Source organism: Salvia hispanica, chromosome 3, assembly GCF_023119035.1.
Source record: "Salvia hispanica cultivar TCC Black 2014 chromosome 3, UniMelb_Shisp_WGS_1.0, whole genome shotgun sequence".
Taxonomy (NCBI): domain Eukaryota; kingdom Viridiplantae; phylum Streptophyta; class Magnoliopsida; order Lamiales; family Lamiaceae; genus Salvia; species Salvia hispanica.
In genome coordinates, this window is record NC_062967.1 from 8034267 (window position 1) to 8057319 (window position 23053).

At 37.6% G+C, this 23053-nt stretch overlaps 3 protein-coding genes and 1 non-coding gene across 12 annotated transcripts; 3 read left to right on the plus strand and 1 right to left on the minus strand.

Annotated features, from left to right (window-relative positions):
• The first annotated feature begins 5582 nt into the window (after window positions 1–5582).
• LOC125213200 (helicase-like transcription factor CHR28) lies at window positions 5583–13351 on the plus strand. Of its 8 annotated transcripts, none has more exons than XM_048113598.1 (12): window positions 5583–6003; window positions 6922–6964; window positions 7163–7624; window positions 8083–9155; window positions 9339–9407; window positions 9866–9943; window positions 10023–10875; window positions 11452–11582; window positions 11673–11894; window positions 12025–12630; window positions 12713–12922; window positions 13001–13351. In XM_048113598.1, exons 1-12 carry the CDS (start codon window positions 5866–5868, stop codon window positions 13103–13105), a joined length of 3990 nt encoding a protein of 1329 aa, XP_047969555.1. In that variant the 5' UTR covers window positions 5583–5865; the 3' UTR covers window positions 13106–13351. The 8 variants fall into 8 exon arrangements, with proteins under 8 accessions (XP_047969555.1, XP_047969556.1, XP_047969558.1 ...); XM_048113599.1 differs by having other exon boundaries at window positions 7199–7624; XM_048113601.1 differs by having other exon boundaries at window positions 7247–7624.
• Window positions 13352–14203: 852 nt separating this feature from the next.
• TRNAQ-CUG lies at window positions 14204–14275 on the plus strand. Its single transcript has one exon. It is a non-coding gene; the product is annotated as a tRNA-Gln (tRNA).
• Window positions 14276–15185: 910 nt separating this feature from the next.
• Window positions 15186–16326, minus strand: LOC125213478 (caffeoylshikimate esterase). The gene has a single exon (XM_048114049.1). The coding sequence runs from the start codon at window positions 16202–16204 to the stop codon at window positions 15251–15253; it is 954 nt and encodes a 317-aa protein (XP_047970006.1). The 5' UTR covers window positions 16205–16326; the 3' UTR covers window positions 15186–15250.
• A 2875-nt stretch (window positions 16327–19201) lies between these two features.
• LOC125213477 (serine carboxypeptidase-like 31) lies at window positions 19202–22909 on the plus strand. 2 transcript variants are annotated; one of them, XM_048114047.1, is made up of 11 exons: window positions 19202–19244; window positions 20241–20333; window positions 20769–20876; window positions 21032–21127; window positions 21213–21305; window positions 21379–21464; window positions 21541–21819; window positions 21892–22022; window positions 22233–22328; window positions 22415–22520; window positions 22606–22909. In XM_048114047.1, the coding sequence occupies exons 1-11, from the start codon at window positions 19211–19213 to the stop codon at window positions 22756–22758; spliced, it is 1275 nt and encodes a 424-aa protein (XP_047970004.1). In that variant the 5' UTR covers window positions 19202–19210; the 3' UTR covers window positions 22759–22909. The 2 variants fall into 2 exon arrangements, with proteins under 2 accessions (XP_047970004.1, XP_047970003.1); XM_048114046.1 differs by lacking the exon at window positions 19202–19244 and having other exon boundaries at window positions 19987–20333.
• The last annotated feature ends 144 nt before the right edge of the window (window positions 22910–23053 follow it).

Below are 23053 nucleotides of genomic sequence, written 5' to 3' on the forward strand. Positions count from 1 at the left end.
CTTGAGTTAGCTCTTCAAGAGCTATCTCACTGCTGGGCTTATGATTCATTACATAGTCTTCCTCTAAGAATGTGGCATGAGTGCTCACAATCACTTTCTGATCTTTGAGACTATAGAATTCATAAGCTTTCGTTCCTCTAGGGTATCCTATAAACACACAAACCTCCGTCCTAGATTCCAGCTTAGTTGGATCCTTTCCAATACATGAGCCGGACACCCCCAATACATCAGACTCACCTCTATAGTATGCACACAGTACAACTCAAACAGAGTGTAGGTAGAGTCAGATACTTCTTGACAGTTATTGATGACTACTCCGGTAAAATCTAGTTATTTGTGATGAAAGAGAAATCAGAGGCCTTTACCAAGTTTAAAGAATAGTGTAAGGTTGTTGAAGTTGAAAAGGGAAGGTCTCTCAAGTGCTTGAGGACTGACAATGGACTAGAGTTTCTCTCATTCGAGTTTGATAGTTTCTATAAGGATAAAGGGATCAAGAGGCACAGGACAATACCAAACAACCCACAACAAAATGGTGTTGCAGAAAAGGCAAATAGAACTTTTCTTGAGAGGATTAGGTGCATGCTTTTTTATTCTGTAATGCCTAAAAGTTTCTGGGAGGAAGCAGCTGCTATTGGTGCAATCCTAATAAATAAGTGTCCATCTTCCTCCATAGATTTTGACACTCCTGATCAGAGGTGGTATGGTTTTGTTGGTGATTACTCAAAGCTGAGGATCTTTGGTTGCGGGGCTTTAGCTCATACAAGGAAGGGAAAATTAAAGCCAAGGGCAATAAGGTATGTAACGCTTGGGTATCAGAAAGATGTGAAGGGATATAGAATATGGTCTACTGAGCCTGGGAATAATAAAGTGGTGATTAGCAGAGATGTCATATTCAGGGAAGATGAGATGCCTTTTCTGGCTAAGAAAAATACCTGTAGGGATCAGACTAGGAACGGATTCACTAATTACCAAGACCTCTTTGTTCTTCATTAGGAGAGCTCAGTCAAACTCTAACCACGCGACTGATAGTATCAAGATTTACAAAGTTCGAATACAACAATGCAAAGTCTAGCTATTACAATCAATATCGAACTCTAGCTAAACCTTGAATCTCCACCACCTGCACACTTAATAAACTTGTCAGTAAGACAAAACCAGACCCTCTCGGATCTAAACCAGTTAATCAAGTGAACCACAGATAAAGAAGAAATACAGAACAGATCAAGGTAGTGGCTCAGCCACCCGCCTATAGTACAAGTCTATTCACCAGAACCCTAAATCCAAGGGAGCAACCGTTGAATCCACAAGTGATTCACCTCACACCATAGAGATCAACACCAAGAACACCTTCATGCCGGATCTAGGACTCAAGAACACAACCTCACACGAAATCTCTCACACACCAAAACCCTAGGTCTCATAACACAACCGGCAACCAAAGCAGTTGCCTCCACCGGTCAACACCTCTGTCAATCGCACAGAACCACCGCGAATAACCCCAAGGAAACCACCGGAGAAGCCATCGGAGAAGAAGAGTAAACAGAGAGAAGAGAGAGTATCTCAGACTAGAGAGAGAGAGAGAGTTGAAAGGAATGAATGGAATGAATAGAGTCTCCTCTCACATAACTAACACACATCACAATCCAACGGCTCAGAGCCTTGATCCGGGTGGGTGTACACATGGCATCATCTGGAGGTAGAGGTAAGAGGATTGGGCTCAGCCCAAACTAATATCACATAGGCTACACAAATAAAAAGCCCAAATGAAAGTCCACCACAAAAATATTCAACATACTCCACCTTGGACTTCATTCTGGGAAACCGACTCGCACTATAGGCTAAGGTTTAATTCATCACAACCTACAAGGCAGTTTCCTCAGCACCAAAGGACTAAGTCCACAAGCATTTTGGAAACCACCAGGTTGCCTTTAGACACCAGAGGGGCTGACACCCATTAGTCTAAAAGGATTTCATGCCTCAAGCCACTTATCACCCTTACCACAGCTGATAAGAAGGCTAAGGTCTTTCTCCCGGGACATGCAACCTATCCTAGATCAAAGTGCAAATATTTAATGCAGAAAATAAGTTTTTCTAAAGGTAAGGGCTTAGTTCCCATGTCAGCTGGATTTTTATCTGTATGCACTTTTTGAAGAAAAACTTCACCTTACACTACAATATCCCTAATGTAATGAAACCTTACATCTATATGCTTTGTCCTATCATGAAAAACAGGGTTTTTACATAACTGAATAACAGATTGAGAATCAGAGAACACAATAGGAGAAGACTTCACAAACTTAAGTTCAGAGAGTACTCCCTTTAACCAAACAACCTCTTTCATTGCCTCAGTGATGGCAATATACTCTGACTCAGTAGTAGACAAAGCCACTATGTGCTGCAGCTGGGATTTCCAACTTATGCAAGACTTACAAACTGTAAACTCATAGGAAGTAGTTGACTTCCTCTTATCCCTGTCATTAGCATTGTTGGAATCCACAAAACCAGTTAGTAGAACACCTTCATCACACCTAGAATAGCATAACCCATACTTGGCAGTTAATTTCAAGTATCTCAAAAGCCATTTCAGAGCTTCCCAATGAACAGGACCGGGATTTGACATATATCTACTAAGACAAGACACTGTTGGGACTACCGCAGCGTAAGACACGGAAAACAAACAGGTCCTAGACGGATCTATTTAGGGGATTATGCATTCGACTCCAATTTCATGCAATAAACATAGATCTATAGATATAACATCAAATAAACACATAGTCATGCAATTTGATGTAGATTCGATTGTTACCTCATTTTGATCCATCATAGGATCGAAGTTGCTAGCTGCACCACCCGGAGATCCTTGGTTTATCGACCGTGAATCTTCCAACCTATTCCCTAGTCCTTGGTTATTCATCCGTGTGGGCGGATCTTGAACAACCAAAATAGTCTTGATGAGATCTAGGAGGAACACTACACCAAACTATCTATCTCGATTCAATTCTATGGATTAGAATGAACAAGACAAGATTAAACCAAAAACCCTAGCTCCCTATTACTTGGAGGCTCGAAAATCGAGCCAAATGAGGGAGAGAGAAGCCACGTTAGTGGCGGCTAGGGTTAGGGTTGAGAGGTGTGACTTGTGGTGTGCTAGGGTTTCCACATCTCATCACTATTTATAATGGACTTGTTGGGCTAGGTTGGGGATCCATGGAATGACTTAAGTGTTGGGCTCACCCATTAGATAATTAACTAATTAAATCAAATGACCCATGATTTAATATATTATCAATGGAATATTATTTTATTCCACTAAAGAATAATATTGCACTCCCACTTAAATCACCAAATTACAAATAACTTGGGTCCATTTTATTTTATAATATTTCCCGCGTTTAAGATTATCTTGATCCGTCAATTTAATTCTTTTGTCTGCTATGTGACTATAATTAAATTAATTCTCCAAAGAGTTTTTCTAGTTTGAAACTTTATTTATTATTCGTGGAATAAATTCCAACTGCGCAGTTTTCTGAATAATAAATTCCTTTTTCAAACACCTCTTGGGGATCACCCCTTAGGGATTTAATCATACCACACTGGGCACGCGAATTCTATGAAATAATATTCCAATACCTTCATGTTATTCAATTACTACCACCCAAGATATCATGAACTTGAGTTACGTACAAACTCTCACATATTGATAAGTCAAAGTGGCGTTTGATTGAATAAACAATATTGATATTAATATCATAGACTAGAAAATACTAAACTTTCTGAAATATATTCTTTCAGTAGATAGCAATAAAGAATACATTTCGGATTAGATCCTTTCAGTGCTTTACCACACCGGTGTTACTAATCTCTTCTTAGGTAAGAGAGAATTATCACAAACACCGCAACCGTACCAATAGGTAGCCAAAGCCTATCTAGGTTGTGAATACGTTTTTCTTCTTACTAGATCTGGCCAAGTCCCCTACTGGAAAACTCATGAGGAGATTCATCGAATTTCCCTACTTGACCTTCTTAGTAAAAAGCCTTAGACTTGTTTATCATATTTTAATAATAAACCATTATATTATATTATTTATTCTCATAATTAGGTAAACAAGTGGACGTGGCGTTTCTCGTATACATGCACAAGCTGACTGTACAAAGGCATGTACGCTCGAAACATCTTTTAGTATACAAACCCCAACATGTTATATACTACTCCGGGTCCTATTTTAGTGCTTATAGCACCCTAATTCAAAATCAAGACTAAATCTCCATCCTTGGATTTTAAAATGAGTGGATGAGATTAAAGCTCACAAAATCTCAATAAATAGTAGACAAAATATCAACAAAAGGGTAATATCGTCATTATGTTATCATATGATAATTTTCGTTAGTGTTTTTTTATATCAACATTGTGCATTACAAATATCAACAATATGACATTAGAATATCAATACATTTTTATTGAGATTGAACATGCATAATATTGAGATTTTGCCTACAATATATTGAGATTTTTTGTTGCATTTGTTGAAAATAGCTGCTTATCAACATGTACGAAAATTGAAATATAATTTATCAAATTTCATCACCCGAACATCGTCGGAACATATGCAATTGAGATCTCGTTGGAATCCTTATTAAATTATCTTTAATTTGATATATATTTTTTGCGAAAAATAATTTAAATTGAGAGAGTTACGTAAATTTAAAGATTTGAGATGATTTTGAGGAGAGAGAAAGTAGTTAGTTATAATTACTACATAAAGGATTTGACATTAATACCCTTTTAATTTAATTAATAATTATTTAAATTTAAAATATATTTCACTTGACATTATATTAACCACAAGATATTCTAATCTAATGGTTGAAAATTGGTCTCAATTTAAAATTGGTAATTAGTTAGCAATTGATTACATCCCTAAACTACTCCTATATCATTAATATTATGTTACGTAAAATTGTTTTTTTTAATAAAATATTTTACACTTTATGTACATAATTACATATTATATATATACTAATTTTATGTACATAATTACATATTATATGTACATAATTTTATGTATATAATACTACTAATGATTAATAAAATAAAATATACATGTATTAATTTTCATTATTAGCTTTTTAGAGATGGGATTTAATTTTTTAATCTATAAAATTACAATTCACTAACCTGTAACTAATCCAAAATCTGATAAAAGTTATACAGTAAGATTCACGTTCCTAGTTGTAGTAAATTTTGGCTATGGTTTAGTTATCTACCACATAGGATTTTATGCAATCAAGGCTAATTTAGGAGGGTTCATTATTACTCCTATTTAATTAATGACAAGAGGATGAAATAAACAAGGCAGAGATTCCATATTGATTTGGAGAGATTTAAAAACAATTGATTTGTTCATAGTAAAATTGGTAGTAGTAATAAATAAAGATTCATTCAATAATCAATGAATGATTTTAAAAAGCATGCATCTCCTATTCCTAATCCTATGAAGAAAGAGTCAAGGCGGCGTAAGTTAAAATTCATAGTAACAAAATATTGAGGAGCAGATTAGTCAGAAGTGTAAATAAACCAATAAAGTCGTTAACCTACGCCCCCTTTCACCTCTTAAGAAATCAAATTCTTCCTCTCTTTTTAATCGTAAAGTCTTTCAAAAATCTGAAATTCTGCTGAAATCTTCCCAGTAAATTCGCTGAATTTTCTGTTTAGCAATCGATTCGCATCTTCTATTGATTGCCGCTGTGTAAATACGTTGACGCTGGTGCATGCCCGTGCACCCCATAATAGGAGTTGGGAATTTAATTCTTTTTGGTGGGAAAATTAGGGTTTGATTGTTTTAGTCGACAAGGGTGGAAATTGAGATGTTGGAGGCGAACGCTGAGGAGGGATCATCGGGGATTGTGGATGTGATGTTTAGCGCGGACGATGAAAGCGACGATGTTTACATCGATTTTGATTCTTTCTGGGAACTCATGGGCGCGCCCGCTTCGCCTTCGCAGGTTATTTTTGTGGTCATGGATCAGTTTCTACTTACATAATTGGAATTTGCTATATGTGAAGTGTATTTATTGAATGCAATGAATGGATTGGGAGTATAAGTTGGTGATCACTAGCTTTTTCCTTTCTTGAATAGATTAATGCTTCTAAACACTTGCCACTTGGAGGAGTGTGTGATATGGCCGCGCATGATTCTAGCATTACTCTGTAATTGACTTTATTTTATTCGGATTTATCTGATTTGACTTATATTGTGTATTTCGTCAGTGTGTTATGAGTAATTGTGTTTGATGATGTATGTCTAATATTTCTCTACATGCATATCATGTATTAATCTGATTGTGCGGCAGAATTTTATGTTACAACCAACTGAAAATGGGTTTAACTTCCACCGGTTCTTATGCTCTTGTGAAAATCCTTTTATTTTATTTTTCTGAATTTAAGTTTACCATGTTATTTTGGAAGAAGTCGTTTCTATCAGTTTGAGTTCTGTCATCTTAATGGACGATTCTCCTTGTTATATTTTTGTAAAATTGGAGGAAATTTTCTAATGTAAGATGGGGAATTGCTTGGCTTGGTCATGCAATATGTGCAGCATGCTGTTATGCCTTATGCCTCATACAAAGATGAAAGCATAGTTCTTTGGTGAATTAAGTTCCACCTCTTGCAATTGCCATCAAGTCTCCATCTCGTTAACAATTTGTGAAGTGCTTTTGTGACATTGTTTCACTCCAATTCCTCCCATGTTCCATCTCTGTTCTCTTTCTTGTATCTTCTCGATGCTCTCTGTTAGATTACTTGTCTGCTTCGACAATCTGGATTAAATTATAATTTTCGTTGCACTGTTGGAAAATTACTTCACTGTTATAAAGTTTTAGGTGAGTGCGTAAGTTGTGATTCCAGTTGTTGTTAATTTGCAGGGTAATATATTGGAAGACCTATCTTTTATTGATGTCCCACAAGGTTGGTAAGCAGCTGCCTTTATAGATTTGTAAATTTGTTTTGCCATCCATTGATCGATTTTTCTGGGTACATTTAAGGGTAGATGGGCAAATTATTTTAGTGAGATTAAACATTTGGTTTCAAAGTGAAATGATACTAATATTTACTGCATCTTGCTATAAATGCTTCATTTTCCAAGTCCAAATTTATTTCTGATAGGAGTTCAGAATTCAAACGATATATTTTTGTCAAAAGCTGAGATACCAGGATCTAGTGTACTATCACCCTCACACAACTCTGAAGCCTCAGATTCTAGGACTGGAAGTTCAGATGGCATCTCAGGATCTGCAGGAGCTTCTTCTGCTATTGTGGGTGCTGGAATGCGAGAACCTTCTCTGCAGTTCAGTAAAGCTGAGAGCTGCTCTATAACTGCCACTGACGGAATATCGGTCCAAGAAAATGGCCGTTCTGATAGTTTTATAGTTGGTTGTCCCCGGACGCCATCATCATGCAACCAAAATGATGGTGGCAGACCTCCATCTGGGACGTCCAATTCTTGTGACCCATTGGGTTCGTATGGCACCCACCATGTTACTCATGATGGAGAGTCTTATGCTGATATTCACATGAACCATGATAAGGATCTGATTGGATACTCTGGGCTAGATTTTCACTATGAAAGTAAGTCTTGATTTTAATGCTTCATTCTAGTGTTTTTGTTCTATTTGTGCATAAATTATTAAATTTCATTCATCAAGAATATATTTACATATTTTCCAATAAAAGTTACTCCCCCGTCCCAGAAAATAGTGCACACTTTGTCATTTTGGGATGTCCTGCAACATAGTGTACACTTTTCAACTTTCATTTTCTTGACACCTTTGCTTTTTACTTGACTCTAATTTTGCGTACTTATTTACAAAACAATAATTATGGCCCACCATTATCTACATTAACTAACACAAATACAACAAAGTGGGGCCATTTTTCCTCTCACAAAACACTGCCTAACTTCTATTAAAACCCGTGCCACATCAAGGTGTGCACTATTTTATGGGATGGGAATACTAGGTTTTGATATTGTTTGTATATATGACCAGAAACCTATGAAAAAACTAATCATCCGTCTTTTGCTGCAGACAGGGAGGATGTCTCAGCTATTGATGGAGATAGGATTTCTCTGGAACTTTCCCATACGGAGTCCAGTTCTTGTGAAATTAATACAGTCGACATTCCAGATTTTACTCCTGAAAATGGTGGCATGCACCTTTTCGGCTCAGATGGTCAATCCTATGATTCTCGTAGTTCTGGATTTCAATCCTTAGCTTGTGATGGAGGTAGGATGGTCAATGCTAAGGATGAAGGAGAAAATTTTAGCGATGTCTCCATAAATGCAATACCATACATGTATGTGGCTGCTTCTCAGTTTGGGGACCGTACAGCTGAATGTGGGAGTAGTAGAAGTGTTTCCTTAATTGGCCAAGTTGGATTTAGCTATTCCAGAGATATGAATGCATTGCAGGCAGAGACAAAAGATCTTTCTCCTGATTCTTTGTCATGCATCTTTAGCCAGACAGGAGGTGATACCACCAATGAAATTGTTTCTAGAGCATCTGAAGTTGTTGACATGGCCTGTAGGAAATATCATGGGGATTTGAGTAAGCAGCCCGCTGTAAAAAGTATACAATGGTCTCCATCTGGTTCCTTCTCTTCGGTTTCATGTGAGAACTATATTTCATGCAGAGAGGATGAAGGCGAGGACATGCTTTTGGAGAGTGATTTCCTTCCTCAGGGTATGTTTGGTCAGACTAACAACCAAAAAATAGGTATTGTTGCTCGGGATGGTAATTCTGATCTTCTGGTGTCATGTCAACCTGGCTTATGGCCATTAGCGCCAGTTAAGGCAGAAATGAATTGTCAGAAGATGGAAATTGAGGTATCAGAGTTCAACAATCTTTATCTTCCCAACATCAATTACCAAAGGGTTCAAAGTAACACATTAGAGCCCATCAATCTTGATGATGACTCTGATCTTTGTATTCTTGAGGATATGAGTACACCAGCAGTAGCCTCAAAGCCTGTTACAATAAATGAAAAGTTCTTGGCTGCTTCACAATATTCAACATCGATAGGCCCTGTTGACCAGATGACAATGGGGCATTCAAGGCTTAGGCCAAATGATGAACGGGTTATTTTCCAAGTTGCTGTGCAGGTGATTCCATAATTCAGACCTTATATGTTGGTTGCATGTTCTAAAATTTATTGTTATCATATTTGATGTGCCGTTTTAGCTTTTCTGCAGCTATAGTAAATTGTTATTCATGCCTTCCCTATGAAAGTTCGTAGTTAGTTTTTTTGGATGATTGACCATGGTGAAGTTTCGCATATGTTGCAGGATCTTTCTCAGCCAAAATCAGAAGCTATTCCACCTGATGGTTTGGCTGTGGCTCTACTGAAACACCAGGTATGAAGTTCCCTACTTGGTTATTGGCTCTTCCAGGGGTATACACACATCTGATTGGTTTATGATCTGGAGGATTGAGGAGTAGTGACTTGGGTGAAGACTGTTTTTTTTGTGTGTATGTGTGGGGGTGGTGGGGGTGGTGGGGGGGGGGGGTGGAGGGGGTGTGATTTGTGGGAGATGATGTTGCCTAGAGTTTTTAAGACTATTTTCACTTTGTATCGTCCTCCTTATTCCTTCCTACGATTGAGTTCTCCTTATCCATGAAATGCCCCTTGGCTAGAATTCACTGCTTTACCCATATAAAAATTTGTGCTTATTGGTGTTTGAATTAAAAAGGCTTTTTGGTTTATTATCTTTTTTAAACAATATAGAAATTAAGCTTCAACAGAGACTGTCCAAATGTGTATTCGACGATAGTTTTCTCAATCCCTACTGACTCTAGTTGAGCTAATGGGCAGCGCATTGCTTTATTCTGGATGGTTAACAAAGAGACGAAAGGTGCATGTTGTTCTGGTGGGATTCTTGCGGATGATCAGGTTGCTTTATGGTCTTTTCTTTCTAAAGGGTATATAATCAATCACCGGCATTAACTTTTTATTATATCTGTTCTGCTAGGGACTTGGCAAGACAGTGTCAACTATTGCATTGATATTAAAAGAGAGGTCACCTTCTTTCAAAGCACCGGTAGCTAATACTATGAAACAATGTCAAATGGAGATGTGTGATCTGGACAAGGAAAATGGAGCTTCTGATACTTACAATGGGTGCGAGACTAACATGCAAACAAAGGGTAGACCGCCTGCTGGCACCCTTATTGTATGTCCAACAAGTGTTCTCCGGCAATGGTCTGAAGAGTTGTTCAATAAAGTGACTAGGGAAGCTAATCTTTCTGTTCTAGTTTACCATGGAAGCGGCCGCATTAAGGATCCTCTTGAGCTTGCTAAATATGATGTGGTGATTACAACATATGCTATTGTTAGCATGGAGGTGCCAAAGCAGCCTGTTGTTGATGAGAATGATGATCAATTTGGCACCCCTTTTAATGGATTCTCATCTAGTAAAAAAAGGAAGTTACCTGAAACTACTTCTTCTAATAAGTCAGGTAAGAGTAAGAAGAGTAAGAAACAAATTGATAATGAATTACTTGAAACTATATCTGGCCCTCTTGCCAAGGTTGGATGGTATAGGGTTGTACTGGATGAGGCTCAAACCATCAAAAACCACAGAACTCAAGTAGCTAGGGCTTGCTGGGGACTTCGTGCTAAGCGTAGGTGGTGCTTATCCGGCACACCAATTCAGAATGCAATAGATGATCTTTATAGCTACTTTAGATTTCTCAGGCATGAACCTTATGCTACTTTTAAGAATTTCTGTGAGCATCTGAAGTCACCAATCCATAGGAATCCTACGGTTGGGTACAAAAAACTGCAAGCAGTGCTGAAGACTATCATGTTGCGCCGAACAAAAGGTAAGAATATCTCCATCTTCTAACCGCTCTTGCGTCTAGCTTCTAGTCTATATTTCCCTTGCCCTCAATATCTATGACCAGTTTATTTGCTTTTCACTTTCTCCCCCCTTCTGTTCCTACACTTCTAACTTGCTTTATGTATCTAACAAGTTATCCATTGTCCAAAATTGCATTTGGAGCTATGGACCCTTCCCTGAAATGAGGTTTTGGTGAATTTGATTCTTATGATTTGTTGTTTCATGCGCATGATTGTGGAATTGCTTATTTTTGGACTCTCACAAGTTGCGTGTGCTTTAAACTTACAAAATTGATTTCACCTTATTTTCTTGTGCACTTGATAGTCTATTATACCACCTAGTCACCTACTGCGATGAAGCTGAGCAAGCTTAGCACGTGTGAGTTTATATTTAGAAAAAACACTTTTCCCCATTGTTGTGTAGTTTAATTCTAAACCATAGGATTAGAAATGCAGTGCCCCAGCTAGGTTTTCTGGCTTCTACAAATGTGGATATTTCACATAAATGAAGAAGCATCTTTCTGGAGCGTAATACTATTTTTGTGGTAACTTTGACTCAGGTACTTGTATCGATGGGGAACCAATTATTGATCTTCCACCGAAAACTATAGAATTGAAAAGGGTTGATTTCTCCACGAAGGAGCGCGATTTCTATCTCAGACTTGAGGCTGATTCAAAGGCCCAATTTGCAGTATGTTAACAATACTATCATATGCAATTTTGTCTATAAGTATCTTTGTTAATTTTGTAACTCCTTGACCTCTGTTTCTGCTATTGGCAGGAATATGCAAAAGCAGGGACAGTCAAACAGAACTATGTGAACATATTATTAATGCTTCTGCGGCTTCGACAGGCTTGTGACCACCCTCTTCTTGTTAAGGGGTTCGGTTCTAGTACACAAACGACTTCCTCCATTAACATGGCTATGAATTTTCCCCTGGAGAAAAACATCTTCCTTCTGAATCGTTTGGAAGGCTCTTTGGCAATTTGTGGGATATGCAGTGTGAGTATATAAAATTATTTCTTCTGCTGTCATCAGTTTTTATTTTTAATTTTTTAATTTTTTAAATTGTTGAGTTGTAATGTAGAGGACCCATGACTCGTATGAATCTTATACTGTGAATACATTACAGGATCCACCTGAAGATGCTGTAGTAACTGTATGCGGGCATGTCTTTTGCAACCAGTGCATTTGTGAGCATATGATTGGTGATGATACCCAGTGTCCCTACAAGAGTTGCAAAACTCGCGTTACTTCCTCACACATATTTTCTATCACCACACTACGGAATGCTATATCAGATAACACAAAACAAGAAAATAACCACACCTTCAACTGCTCTGATTCTGAGCTTGCTAAAGTTTCTGGATCTTGTTCATCAAGCTATCCAGAAGGTTCTTCTAAAATTAAAGCTACTATGGAGCTCTTGGCGGGTTTGTCTAAGCCACATGTTCCTGCCTCCACATTGAGTTTCTTAGAGCCGAATGAAGGATGTTCAGATTTGTTGCATGATTGTGACTCAGTGGGAGAGAATGGAACTCCAGACATAAAACATGTTCCTCATAGTTCTGTTAAAGTTGCAGGGGAGAAGGCAATTGTGTTCTCCCAGTGGACAAGGATGTTGGATTTGCTTGAAGATTATTTGAAAAGTTCATCCATTCAATACCGCAGACTTGACGGAACAATGCCTATTTCTGCCAGAGACAAGGCAGTGAAAGAATTTAAAAGTCGTCCAGAGGTTTGTTACTCTTTTGGCATGCTGTGGATTAGTTTAGTCTTTTGCAAGTTTCAAGGTGATGTTTACTCGAACTTTGTGCTAGGTTACTGTCATGATCATGTCTCTGAAAGCCGCTAGTCTTGGACTGAACATGGTGGCTGCTTGCCACGTCATCCTCCTTGACCTCTGGTGGAATCCGACGACTGAAGACCAAGCTATAGATAGAGCACATCGTATCGGGCAGACACGGCCTGTTTCAGTTTATCGGCTGACCGTGAAGGATACAGTAGAAGATCGCATTTTGGCCTTGCAGGTACCTCCTCTCACTTGGAATAATATCATCCCCTTTATGTAATTGTTTGGGTTATGTTGTGACTCTGCTTTTATTCAGGAAAAGAAGAGAGAGATGGTTGCATCTGCCTTCGGTGAGGACGAGACGGGTGGTCGACAAACTCGGCTCACTGTGGAAGATTTGAAGTATCTATTTCAGGGTTGATTAAGACATTTCTAACTGAGTATTCTTTGACATGCTAACATTTTACAGCATTTTGAAAAGCTTGATTGATAGCTAGCATTTACTAGAAAAGATAATTAGCCTTAGAAGAGAGTGCATAGATTTTTGACAACAGATTGTTAATATGTTTACAGAGAAGCAAATCACTTGCTATCTTCTTGTGTATAGCTTTTATAGAGTCCCGTCACATAAACATATCTTTCTAGTCTATGGAGTATATTTTTCCTACTTGTTGGTATTCACTGTTCAGTTACTAGTAAATGTATTCAAACCAAGGAGGGCTGAAAATACCCCTACATCTTCACCAGAACCTAAATACTGAGACCTATTCTTGCAATGAGCTTCATAATAATCTCAGTTATTGTTCCAGAACCACAAATAAATTTGGTAGTGTCTAACTTCACTCCACTTGCAAAGTGGATTATAACAACTGTAAAACTTAAATACTCAATGTCAAACCATGGCTGCTAGCGAGGAATTTCATGCGCATGCTCCAAGGGAGAAAGGTAAATTGAGAAGGTATATTTTTCATTTACTTTCTCAAAAAGGTGATTATACCTTCCCAAAAAGTAATATACTCCAAGAAAAGAAGATAAATTAAAAAGACAAATAAAAATAACTACTACTAACATTTTACCCTTTATACCAAGAAGATGTAAAGATAAAATATACCCTTTCCATTGGAGCATGAAATTTTTTGATAAAAAAGTAAATATGATAGTTATTTATCCCTTTACCCTTCCCTTGGAGATGCTCTAGCTACTGATTACTCATTACAAAAACTACAAAATGCTTCAAAATATTCAAATACCGCTCATTAAATCTATGGCCTAGACAAGTGGAGTTATGGTTACAGAGCGGAATGAATGACCTTTATTCAAACTATCGGGTAATGCCCAGTACTTGAAAAAAAAATCACAACCTTATCCAAACCCGTAAAGTGGGACCCGTCACCCATTTTCCCACCCCTAAAACCGAGTACTTATAATTTTTCATCAAGAGAAGTGAAGGTATGTATAAAAATAATGTGCTTCCTTTAATTGTTATATATAAATATGTATACACTAAGAGTAACACCAAGGTCCCATGGTCTAGTGGTTAGGACATTGGACTCTGAATCCAGTAACCCGAGTTCAAGTCTCGGTGGGAACTTTTTTTTATTCTTTTTGAAATATGATGCTACTACTCATTTTTATTCTTTTTGAAATATGATGCTAGTACTATTCAATTTTTTTTTTCATTCATGTCATATATATCGTCTCCTTTTGAAATATAATGCTAGTACTATTCATTTTTTTTTTCATTCATGTCATATATGTCTTTAATTTATTCTTTTTGAAATATGATGTTACTACTCATTTTTTTATTCTTTTTGAATATGGTACATTCATTTTTGTTTCATTCATGTCATATATATTGTCTCTTTTTGAAATATAAGGCTAGTACTATTCATTTTTTTTTTCATTCATGTCATATATATTGTCTTTAATTTATTCTTTTTGAAATATGATTGCTACTACTCATTTTTATTCTTTTTGAAATATGATGCTAGTACTAATCATTTTGCTACTACTCATTTTTTATTCTTTTTGAAATATGATGCTAGTACTATTCATTTTTTTTTCATTCATGTCATATATATTGTCTTTAATTTATTCTTTTTGAAATATGACGCTATTACTCATTTTTATTCTTTTTGAAATATGATGCTAGCTAGTACTATTCATTTTTTTATCATTCATGTCATATATATTGTCTTTAATTTTATTTTGAGCTTTTCTTCTTCATCTGCATTCTTCTGTTACTTATTTCTATTCTATGGTTTTCTAAGGAGATGAGTTAGAAACTTTCAATCCCCTGTTCTGTTTAGATGGTGCCATCTACAAGACTCATGAAAATATAGTTCAATATGCATAGGCTTTGGAGGTGGTTTGCACTTTGTATTCTGTGAAAAATGTACTAACAGATAGAAGCCTAGCACAACTCTGTGCATAGCAACTGAAAAACATGAGAAATGAGAATGGAGGAAAGAAGAGTAACATAAATTTTGAAGACATAAGAGTAGAAGTAGAATGAAGATTGTTGGAATATAATGAATGAAATGTAAATATGAGATGATTTCAGTTTTCAATCACATCTCTCCTCCAACCACCTAATAACATCAGCACGAACAATCGCAACATTCTCATCAGTTTCCCCAAAAACAAGAGAGTGCATCATCCCCTCATAAATCTTGATGCTCTTGTCCTCACTCCTCGCCAATTCATACAGCTCCCTGCTCACCTCCGGATCCGTCACCACGTCAGCATCTCCGTGCATCACCACAAACGGAATCTCCACATCCCTCAATCTCCCACTCACGTACTCCGTAACCCTAATCAGCTCCACCACCGTCCCCAATCTCGGCTTCCCTCTATACCTCATCGGATTCATCGCCGCGATCACCTTCTTCTCCCCCACCTTCACCGATTTCTCAAGCAAATCCGCCGTCGGCACCACCGCCAGCGTCGGCGCGAACCTCGCCACCGCCGTCAGGATCTCCGGAATCGGCCACCTGGGCTTCACCTTCTCCGAGATCTTGCACATGGGCGCCATCAAGATCGCGCCTTTGAAAAACTCCGGCCGCTTGAAATGCATCAGCAAGCAGATGGCCCCGCCCATGGACTCTCCGTACAAGAATTTTGGGGGTTTCTCCAAAATTGGATCTTGGGCTATGGCGAAATCGAAGAAGGAGAGGGCGTCATCGACGACGACGTCGACGTTAGGGACGTAGGCTTTGAGGCCTTGGGAGCGGCCGTGGCCGTGGAGGTCGAGGGCGAAGCAGGCGAATCCGTTCTGGGCGAGGAAGATTGGGGTGGCCTGAAAGGTCCAGCTGATGTCATTGCCATAGCCGTGGACCATACAGATGACGCCGCGTGGAGCCCCGGCCCCGGATTTGATTGGCTGCCATGATTTGGTGAATAGGGTTAGCCCACTGCCTGCTTTGTAGTAGAAGTTGCTTGATTTGATTCCCTGTGCTTTGTAATACTCTTCTTCTGGAGTTTCTCCCCAGTAATGAGGTACAGCCTTTTCTTCCTCCATCTCTCTCTATTGGATTCTTTTTTTCAATCAAAGTTGCTTCCTAGAAAGTTCTGACCAGAATAATGTGGTGGCAAACACCCCTTACTTTTCTTTTTTCGTTGTTGCCGATGTGGGGGATTTTGACATTGTGGGGGTTGTTATCATAAATATTTTACAATTTGTTTATTTATTTCTCCATGACTTATGGTCAACTGCATAAAGCTTATTTGCTGTTTGGGGGTTTACATAAACAGTGAAAATTAAAGGTAATGCACACTTAGTCAAAAATAAGGGGCCAGGCTAATTAAAGGTGCTTTTGATTATTTCATTATGAATTCTGTTATTTACTCTGTTTTACTTTCATTATTCTTGGATTAGTCTTCGGTTTAATTGGTTTGAAAAGCTGTAACAATTGAAGGGGATATTTTCATTTTTCACACGTTTTTATTGTTTCTCCTCTACTTTTGTTGAAAACTTGTACTATTATGGACTTTTTTCCTTCAAAATCCAGAAAATCTTATGCTGTGGAGGAACATAAGTTGATGTATTGAGAATCAGGCTACTCAATAAACATGATTGGTTAGTCGTGAATAAGCCATGTGACGTCCTCAAATATATTATTCCTAGATGCATATGCTGATAAATTTATCATTTTCTACCACTAACCAAGGCGACATATTCATCCATGATAAGAATAAAGGATAAAGCAATATAGCAAGAACACCTTCCCACTTTTTGAATGGAGCACTTTTGACTGAGATTACAAACTTTTACACATCGGAAACTGGATAGAATTATATACTTGCTCGATTAGTAGTAGCTGCAATGAAGTTTCAAAAAAGTAAACATTCTTTTATAGAAGTGGATTAGGCATATCTCAAAGCACTTTAGGCCTTTAGAAAAGAAGGGTTTGTTAATTCTCTCGTATGATCTTAGTCTGCCATGGTCTAGGTAGTGTTGCTATCGATTGTTGTCCTAATCAAAGCACCAGCAGGATCAAATTTAATCCCGAATCAGTGTTGATGAAGTAATAACTTACATAGCCTAGATTCTGCCTCTAGAAAAATTGATTCTTGAAATTTTTCTTGAATATTTTGCTTGGTTGGGATAATATAGTTCCAGTTGTTTGTGCCGTCCAAAGCTATATGCAGTGTGTAGGAAATTGACTTGGAGATGAGACTAAACGACTTTCACGTTTCGAAGACAGGCAAGCAGGCCTAACAGCAGCAAAGACCCATCCATTAACTTATACCTTACAGGCATAAAGTGAAAAAGCTCATGAATTGCAGATACATTACTATCGGCCACCAACGGCGTGGGGTTGCCCCATCTTTTCAAGTCACATTTTCATCACATTTCAACTTTTTAATTCTTAAAGTTTGTTTCGGTGTTTTGGAGCCTAGCTAACATATTCGGCTATAGCTACTCTGCTATATCATCTGTGGTATATAAAAAAGATGAATGGCCAACGAAACTTCTTTCCCAACCAGTGCCATGGTTGACTTGAGAAAAAAAGGGCCTTAGTTGGATGTAGTGCCACCTTTATAGTATTTCTCTCTCTCTCTCTCTCTCTACCTGATTTAGAATGTGCCTTAGAAATTTAATGAGATGTAGAACTTGGAGGGGTTTTATTGTAATAAATTACAAATAAGAAAAGATGACAGTAAATTATTCAGTTTGTTTGTTTCTTGAACAGATCACAAGATAGCTCTTTCAGCAAAGAACTTTACATGATATTCCACTTGACGGCTGCATAGGTTTTGTAATTAAGATAAAATTCTCAAGGTTTGTCTCAAAAAGAGCCATTTCTTCCCTTTTCGGCTCAAATAAAGACTATATGACAGCACACTTGATGATGAAGGGGCAATGCTAAATCCATTAGATTTTGTCTCCCATTCTGGCATCCACGATTCTCAATACTCAACACATGGTCATCCATGATATGTGTCTGCACGATACAGATAGTGGCTTCATGCTGCTTGTTGGGAAAATTAATTTAATTAGTTTAGTATGCTTATTGATGTGTACACCACAAGCTTGATTTAAAACCTATAGAAATATAAAATGTCATGCATATAATAACATCTTGCACTACTTGTGACTGTAGTTTATTGAATAGATAGTCTGTTAAGTAAGGATATAGTACATTTCTCGAATTAGATTGTGGAATTCATCTGTGGTTCTGAGCTCACACCTAAGAATATGCTCCACTAAATTAGTTTCTTTATGCTCCAAGACTATAATACCTACCATATTCGGAACCAACGTGAGAACTCATTTTGCTACACACTTTTGGAACAGTGTAGTCAAGAGTTGCCTATGACAATGCTGAACTCACATTTTAGTGTATCCGCACTTACTTAACTGAAGCCAAGTTCTTAGTGCTCTCTATATTTTAAGAAACTTATGCAGATTACCTTTTCTGGGCATTTCTTTGATATGAATTATAGAGGTAACCTGCTAATGATGCACATCTATGTCAGGCCACTACTATATTTCAGATTTATGCTAATTTGACATATAGAGAGGATGGTCTTAGGAGGATTTATTATTATAATTATATAGTTTCCTGTATAAATTGCACTTGGCAATTTTGTTGAATTTATTTATTCATTACAGATGTTCTCCTTCTCATTTTTCAACTAAATCAAGTTGAAATCCAACTCATGGTCCACATCCAAGTTGGCTGTTGCAATCATACAAATTCCATCACCTTGATTATCAGAAGATAAAGCCACACACCATAAGGTTCGCCACAATCTTCTTTTCTTTCTTTCTTTTGATGATGAGATTCCAAAACAATAGGTCAACTTTTATCTACACACTGCTCACACATACCACTAATTGAGAATATATACTGAAATATCATTTCACTTGCCACTTTGATGAAAAAAAGAAAAATGATTACGTGGTCAATATATGGAAAAAACAGCGCATGCTGCAAAAATCCGTCCCCGTTCAAATCTGATCCTCCTATTCTCTTTGTAATAGTAGCTTGATGTCACTGAAATTTGTACCTTGATTTGAATGATCATGATGTCATCATCACGCAAAAAGAATGGTTATGTGACTTTCTTTGACTGCGTGCTTCAATGATAGAGAGAGCCCATCTAATATTATCAAACTGTCAATGATTTTGCTTTGATTTGTTCATGTGATGTAGCATCAATTAAATCTCATACTATTTCAGATTCATGCATGTTTAGTCGTAGCTCCTATGCTTACAGGCTTTGTCATCTTATCTAGTTCGAACTTATTAGAAACATCAATCAGTGAAATATTTTATGATTTAGAAATTAAGGGACTTGGGAGCTTGGGAAAGAACTTCAGCCATCATGTCAGTGATGCCTTCTACTAATGGTTATGAAATACTAATACTGTTTGGCTGTTTTTTCATCTAGACATTAACCACACACCCACACCTTTTACACATGTAGGCAGTCAAATTAATAAACAAAAGAATGCATGATTTTCAGTTAAAGCAAGTTCTGAGAAGTTGAATACGACTGTTGAAGAACAAGATTGCACTCTAGAAGAATATTGACTAATACAATTTGGAAATGTTTAGTTTAATCTTGATATATATCCACGTGAAGTTGATCCAACAACCCAAATGTAAATGGAGGCTCCACTCTAATTGGTGCTAGTTTAGCTATGTAATAACCTGCCTAAATTCATGTGAGAGGCCATAAAGTAATTGCTGACGAATTAAAAATGCTGTGTGCCACATAGAATATCTCACTAAAGACAATGTGACCACTCTCATTGTTTGTTAAACACATGTAATCCTCTATGTATAAATAAACATGCCAGTTTGGCATATTTTATCTCATAACCATCTCTGGATTGGTAGTTGATATCTCAATGGATATCGCTCTAAAAGTGCTCTTTGTCCTCTCTCTGAGTTTGGTTTCTATGAAACCTTTAGCCGAAGCCAGATATTGGCACTGGTCTAGTGAAATAAAATTCAATTCTTCATCAGCCACTGAGGATCTTGTAACAAATCTTCCAGGCCAACCTAGTGTAAATTTTAAACATTATGCTGGCTATGTCACAGTGAATGAAAACAATGGAAGAGCACTCTTCTACTGGTTTTACGAAGCCACAACTCACGCTGATGAAAAACCTCTAGTGCTGTGGCTAAACGGAGGTAAGAGGGCTAAAATTGCCTCATAATGTTTTAGAATTCAACAAGCATGCATCACACATATGTATGTTATAATCTTATATAAAATCTTGAGGGTGCCAAGGTCTTCTAGAAGTGTCGTAGTTGTTTTATTTGCTTGTAGCATGGGATGCATCCATTTGATGCAGAAGCATGAACGCTAGGCACATTTTCATCTGTCCTTGTCAACCTAATATCAATCTTTTAACCATATTTTTTTATTTAAATCTATCTAAACAAAAGATATAAGCAGTTTCCGTTCTATGCCGTTTCTTAAGGCAGAGGATTCATCGTACATAAGTTTTGCTTCCCTTTAAATTGTATGGTTCAAGGTTGTGGTTGTATGTTCCTTGTTATTTCACTTTTACCTTTTTCTACTACCGTATTTGCTGCTGATATCAGGTTCTATATATCTTCTAGGTCCCGGTTGTTCTTCCGTGGGATATGGAGCAACACAAGAAATTGGGCCTTTCTTTGTGGACAGCGATGGGCGTGGCTTGAAATTAAATCCTTTCTCATGGACCAAAGGTTTGATTTTTCGTTTTCTATGTTTCCATTATATAGCAAGAAGAAATATTCTCATCAGATCTAAGGCAAAACAAACTGGATATTTAGCATGTTAATATTACCTACCAAAATATAGGGATTGAAAAGTTATTTATGTATCCTGTTTGATGGTACAGAAGCCAACTTATTGTTCCTGGAATCTCCAATTGGTGTGGGCTTTTCATACACAAACACTAGTGGTGATTATGATAGGCTGGGTGATGACTTTACAGGTAAACCTTACTGTTATATTTTACTGTAAATCTGGTCCCCATTTGGCTGACTGTATAACAAATTTTATTGGACTACTTTTTCCAGCAAATGATGCATATGCTTTCCTCCACAACTGGTTCCTCAAGTTCCCGTCATATCAACATCGAATATTTTATATAGCTGGAGAGAGCTATGCAGGTATACTTATGCTCGATTTCCAGCACCCATCTCTGTAAAAATCTGGTCTGATCTCATGTGTGTGTTTGATCAGGGAAGTATGTTCCTGAGCTGGCTGAAGTTATTCATGATAAGAATACAGATCCCTCTTCCTTATTCATTAATCTCAGAGGCATACTGGTATTTAACCTTTGGAATTTCTATTATTAGTAAAAAATAAGAAAAAGTTACACTGAACTACCTTTTTCCTTGTTAGCTGGGTAATCCGGAGACACACGATGCTGAGGACTGGAGAGGCATGGTGGACTACGCCTGGAGCCATGCTGTGGTCTCGGATGAGACCTACAAGACCATTATCAAGTCCTGCGATTTTTACAGTGATGACACGTTGAACAACAGCGACTGCTATGCTGGCTGGGACGAACTGCTTACCCAGTATGATGAGATAGATATGTACAGCCTTTATACATCAGTGTGCATAGCAAATTCATCTGGTTTATCAAGTCAGCTCAAAGCCAGGAGGTCTTCCAAGATGGTAAGTATTTATTTTCTCTTGATTCAACTATGAAAAATAGATGGCCGGAAAAAAATGATCTTACGTGTGTAGATGCCAAGGATGATGGGTGGTTACGACCCGTGCTTGGATGACTATGCCAAGTTTTACTACAATCAACCCCAGGTTCAGAAGGCCCTCCATGTCTCTGATGGAATCAGTCTCAAGAAATGGAGCTTATGCAAGTAAGCTTCAATTTTTTTTTTTATTATTTGAGGTGCACTCCTAGTGATGACGTGCGGACAGATCACATTTCTACAGCTTGGTTGTCACTTTTCTAGTTAGAGGATAGAATAATAAATATCACTTTTTCACATGATAATTGTGAGTTTGAGGATGTCTTCATGCCAGGTAGGGTTGGTTTCTGGACACTGACGTGATGTTCGATTGTGCAGTATGACGGTGTTTCATAACTGGTATGACACGAAGAAATCTGTTATTCCGATATACAAGAAGCTCATAGCTGCTGGCCTCCGGATATGGGTGTACAGGTATAGATATATAGACAGATGCTTCTTGTTAACATCTGATTTTGTTGGAATGGTTAACGTTAGTGAGAATTTGGTTTTGGCGTCAGTGGTGATACCGATGGCAGAGTTCCTGTTCTGTCGACGAGATACAGTTTGAGCTCGTTAGAACTTCCGATTAAGAGGGCGTGGCGACCTTGGTACCACGAGAAACAGGTACGAGGTGTTTGTTATTTCCAACAATTAAACCTTTAGGACGATGACTGTTCGTGATCTGGATTCGATTCGATTTGATTTGTAGGTTAGTGGATGGGTGCAAGAGTACTATGGACTCACATTCGCCACATTTAGAGGAGCAGGACATGCTGTGCCCATATTCAAGCCCAGTGAATCCCTTGCTTTCTTTGCCTCCTTTCTTGCAGGAGAATCTCCACCTTCTCAGAGATGGAATTGAGCATTTTTCTACTTAATGTATCCAGTCATATATTATAATTCTCCATATATTAAACTACATGATGCAAAGATTGGTCAAGTCTTGGCACTTTTGCTACTACAAAAATTTACATTACTCAAATTATTATATACTAGCTACTAGTACTGTAGTACTACTCTTTCTTATCAAATTCTCGAGTGACTCTTTTCTAGTTAGTGGACAGTTATAAAAAAACATAACTTAGATTAGTGGAGGTTGCTGTAGTGACATAGTTATTGGCTTATCATGCTTTTCTTTTGAAGGGTCCATTCATCAT

Bases quoted from the DNA above. Each gene is read 5' to 3' on its own strand.
- LOC125213200 (XM_048113598.1), top strand. From the start codon at position 5,866: ATGTTGGAGGCGAACGCTGAGGAGGGATCATCGGGGATTGTGGATGTG. The intron at 6,004-6,921 runs GTTATTTTTGTG...GTTAATTTGCAG, and splicing joins CGCCCGCTTCGCCTTCGCAG to GGTAATATATTGGAAGACCT. The intron at 10,876-11,451 runs GTAAGAATATCT...ACTTTGACTCAG, and splicing joins CATGTTGCGCCGAACAAAAG to GTACTTGTATCGATGGGGAA.
- LOC125213478 (XM_048114049.1), bottom strand. From the start codon at position 16,204: ATGGAGGAAGAAAAGGCTGTACCTCATTACTGGGGAGAAACTCCAGAA.
- LOC125213477 (XM_048114046.1), top strand. From the start codon at position 20,048: ATGGATATCGCTCTAAAAGTGCTCTTTGTCCTCTCTCTGAGTTTGGTT. The intron at 20,877-21,031 runs GTTTGATTTTTC...TTGATGGTACAG, and splicing joins TCCTTTCTCATGGACCAAAG to AAGCCAACTTATTGTTCCTG. The intron at 21,465-21,540 runs GTATTTAACCTT...TTTCCTTGTTAG, and splicing joins TTAATCTCAGAGGCATACTG to CTGGGTAATCCGGAGACACA.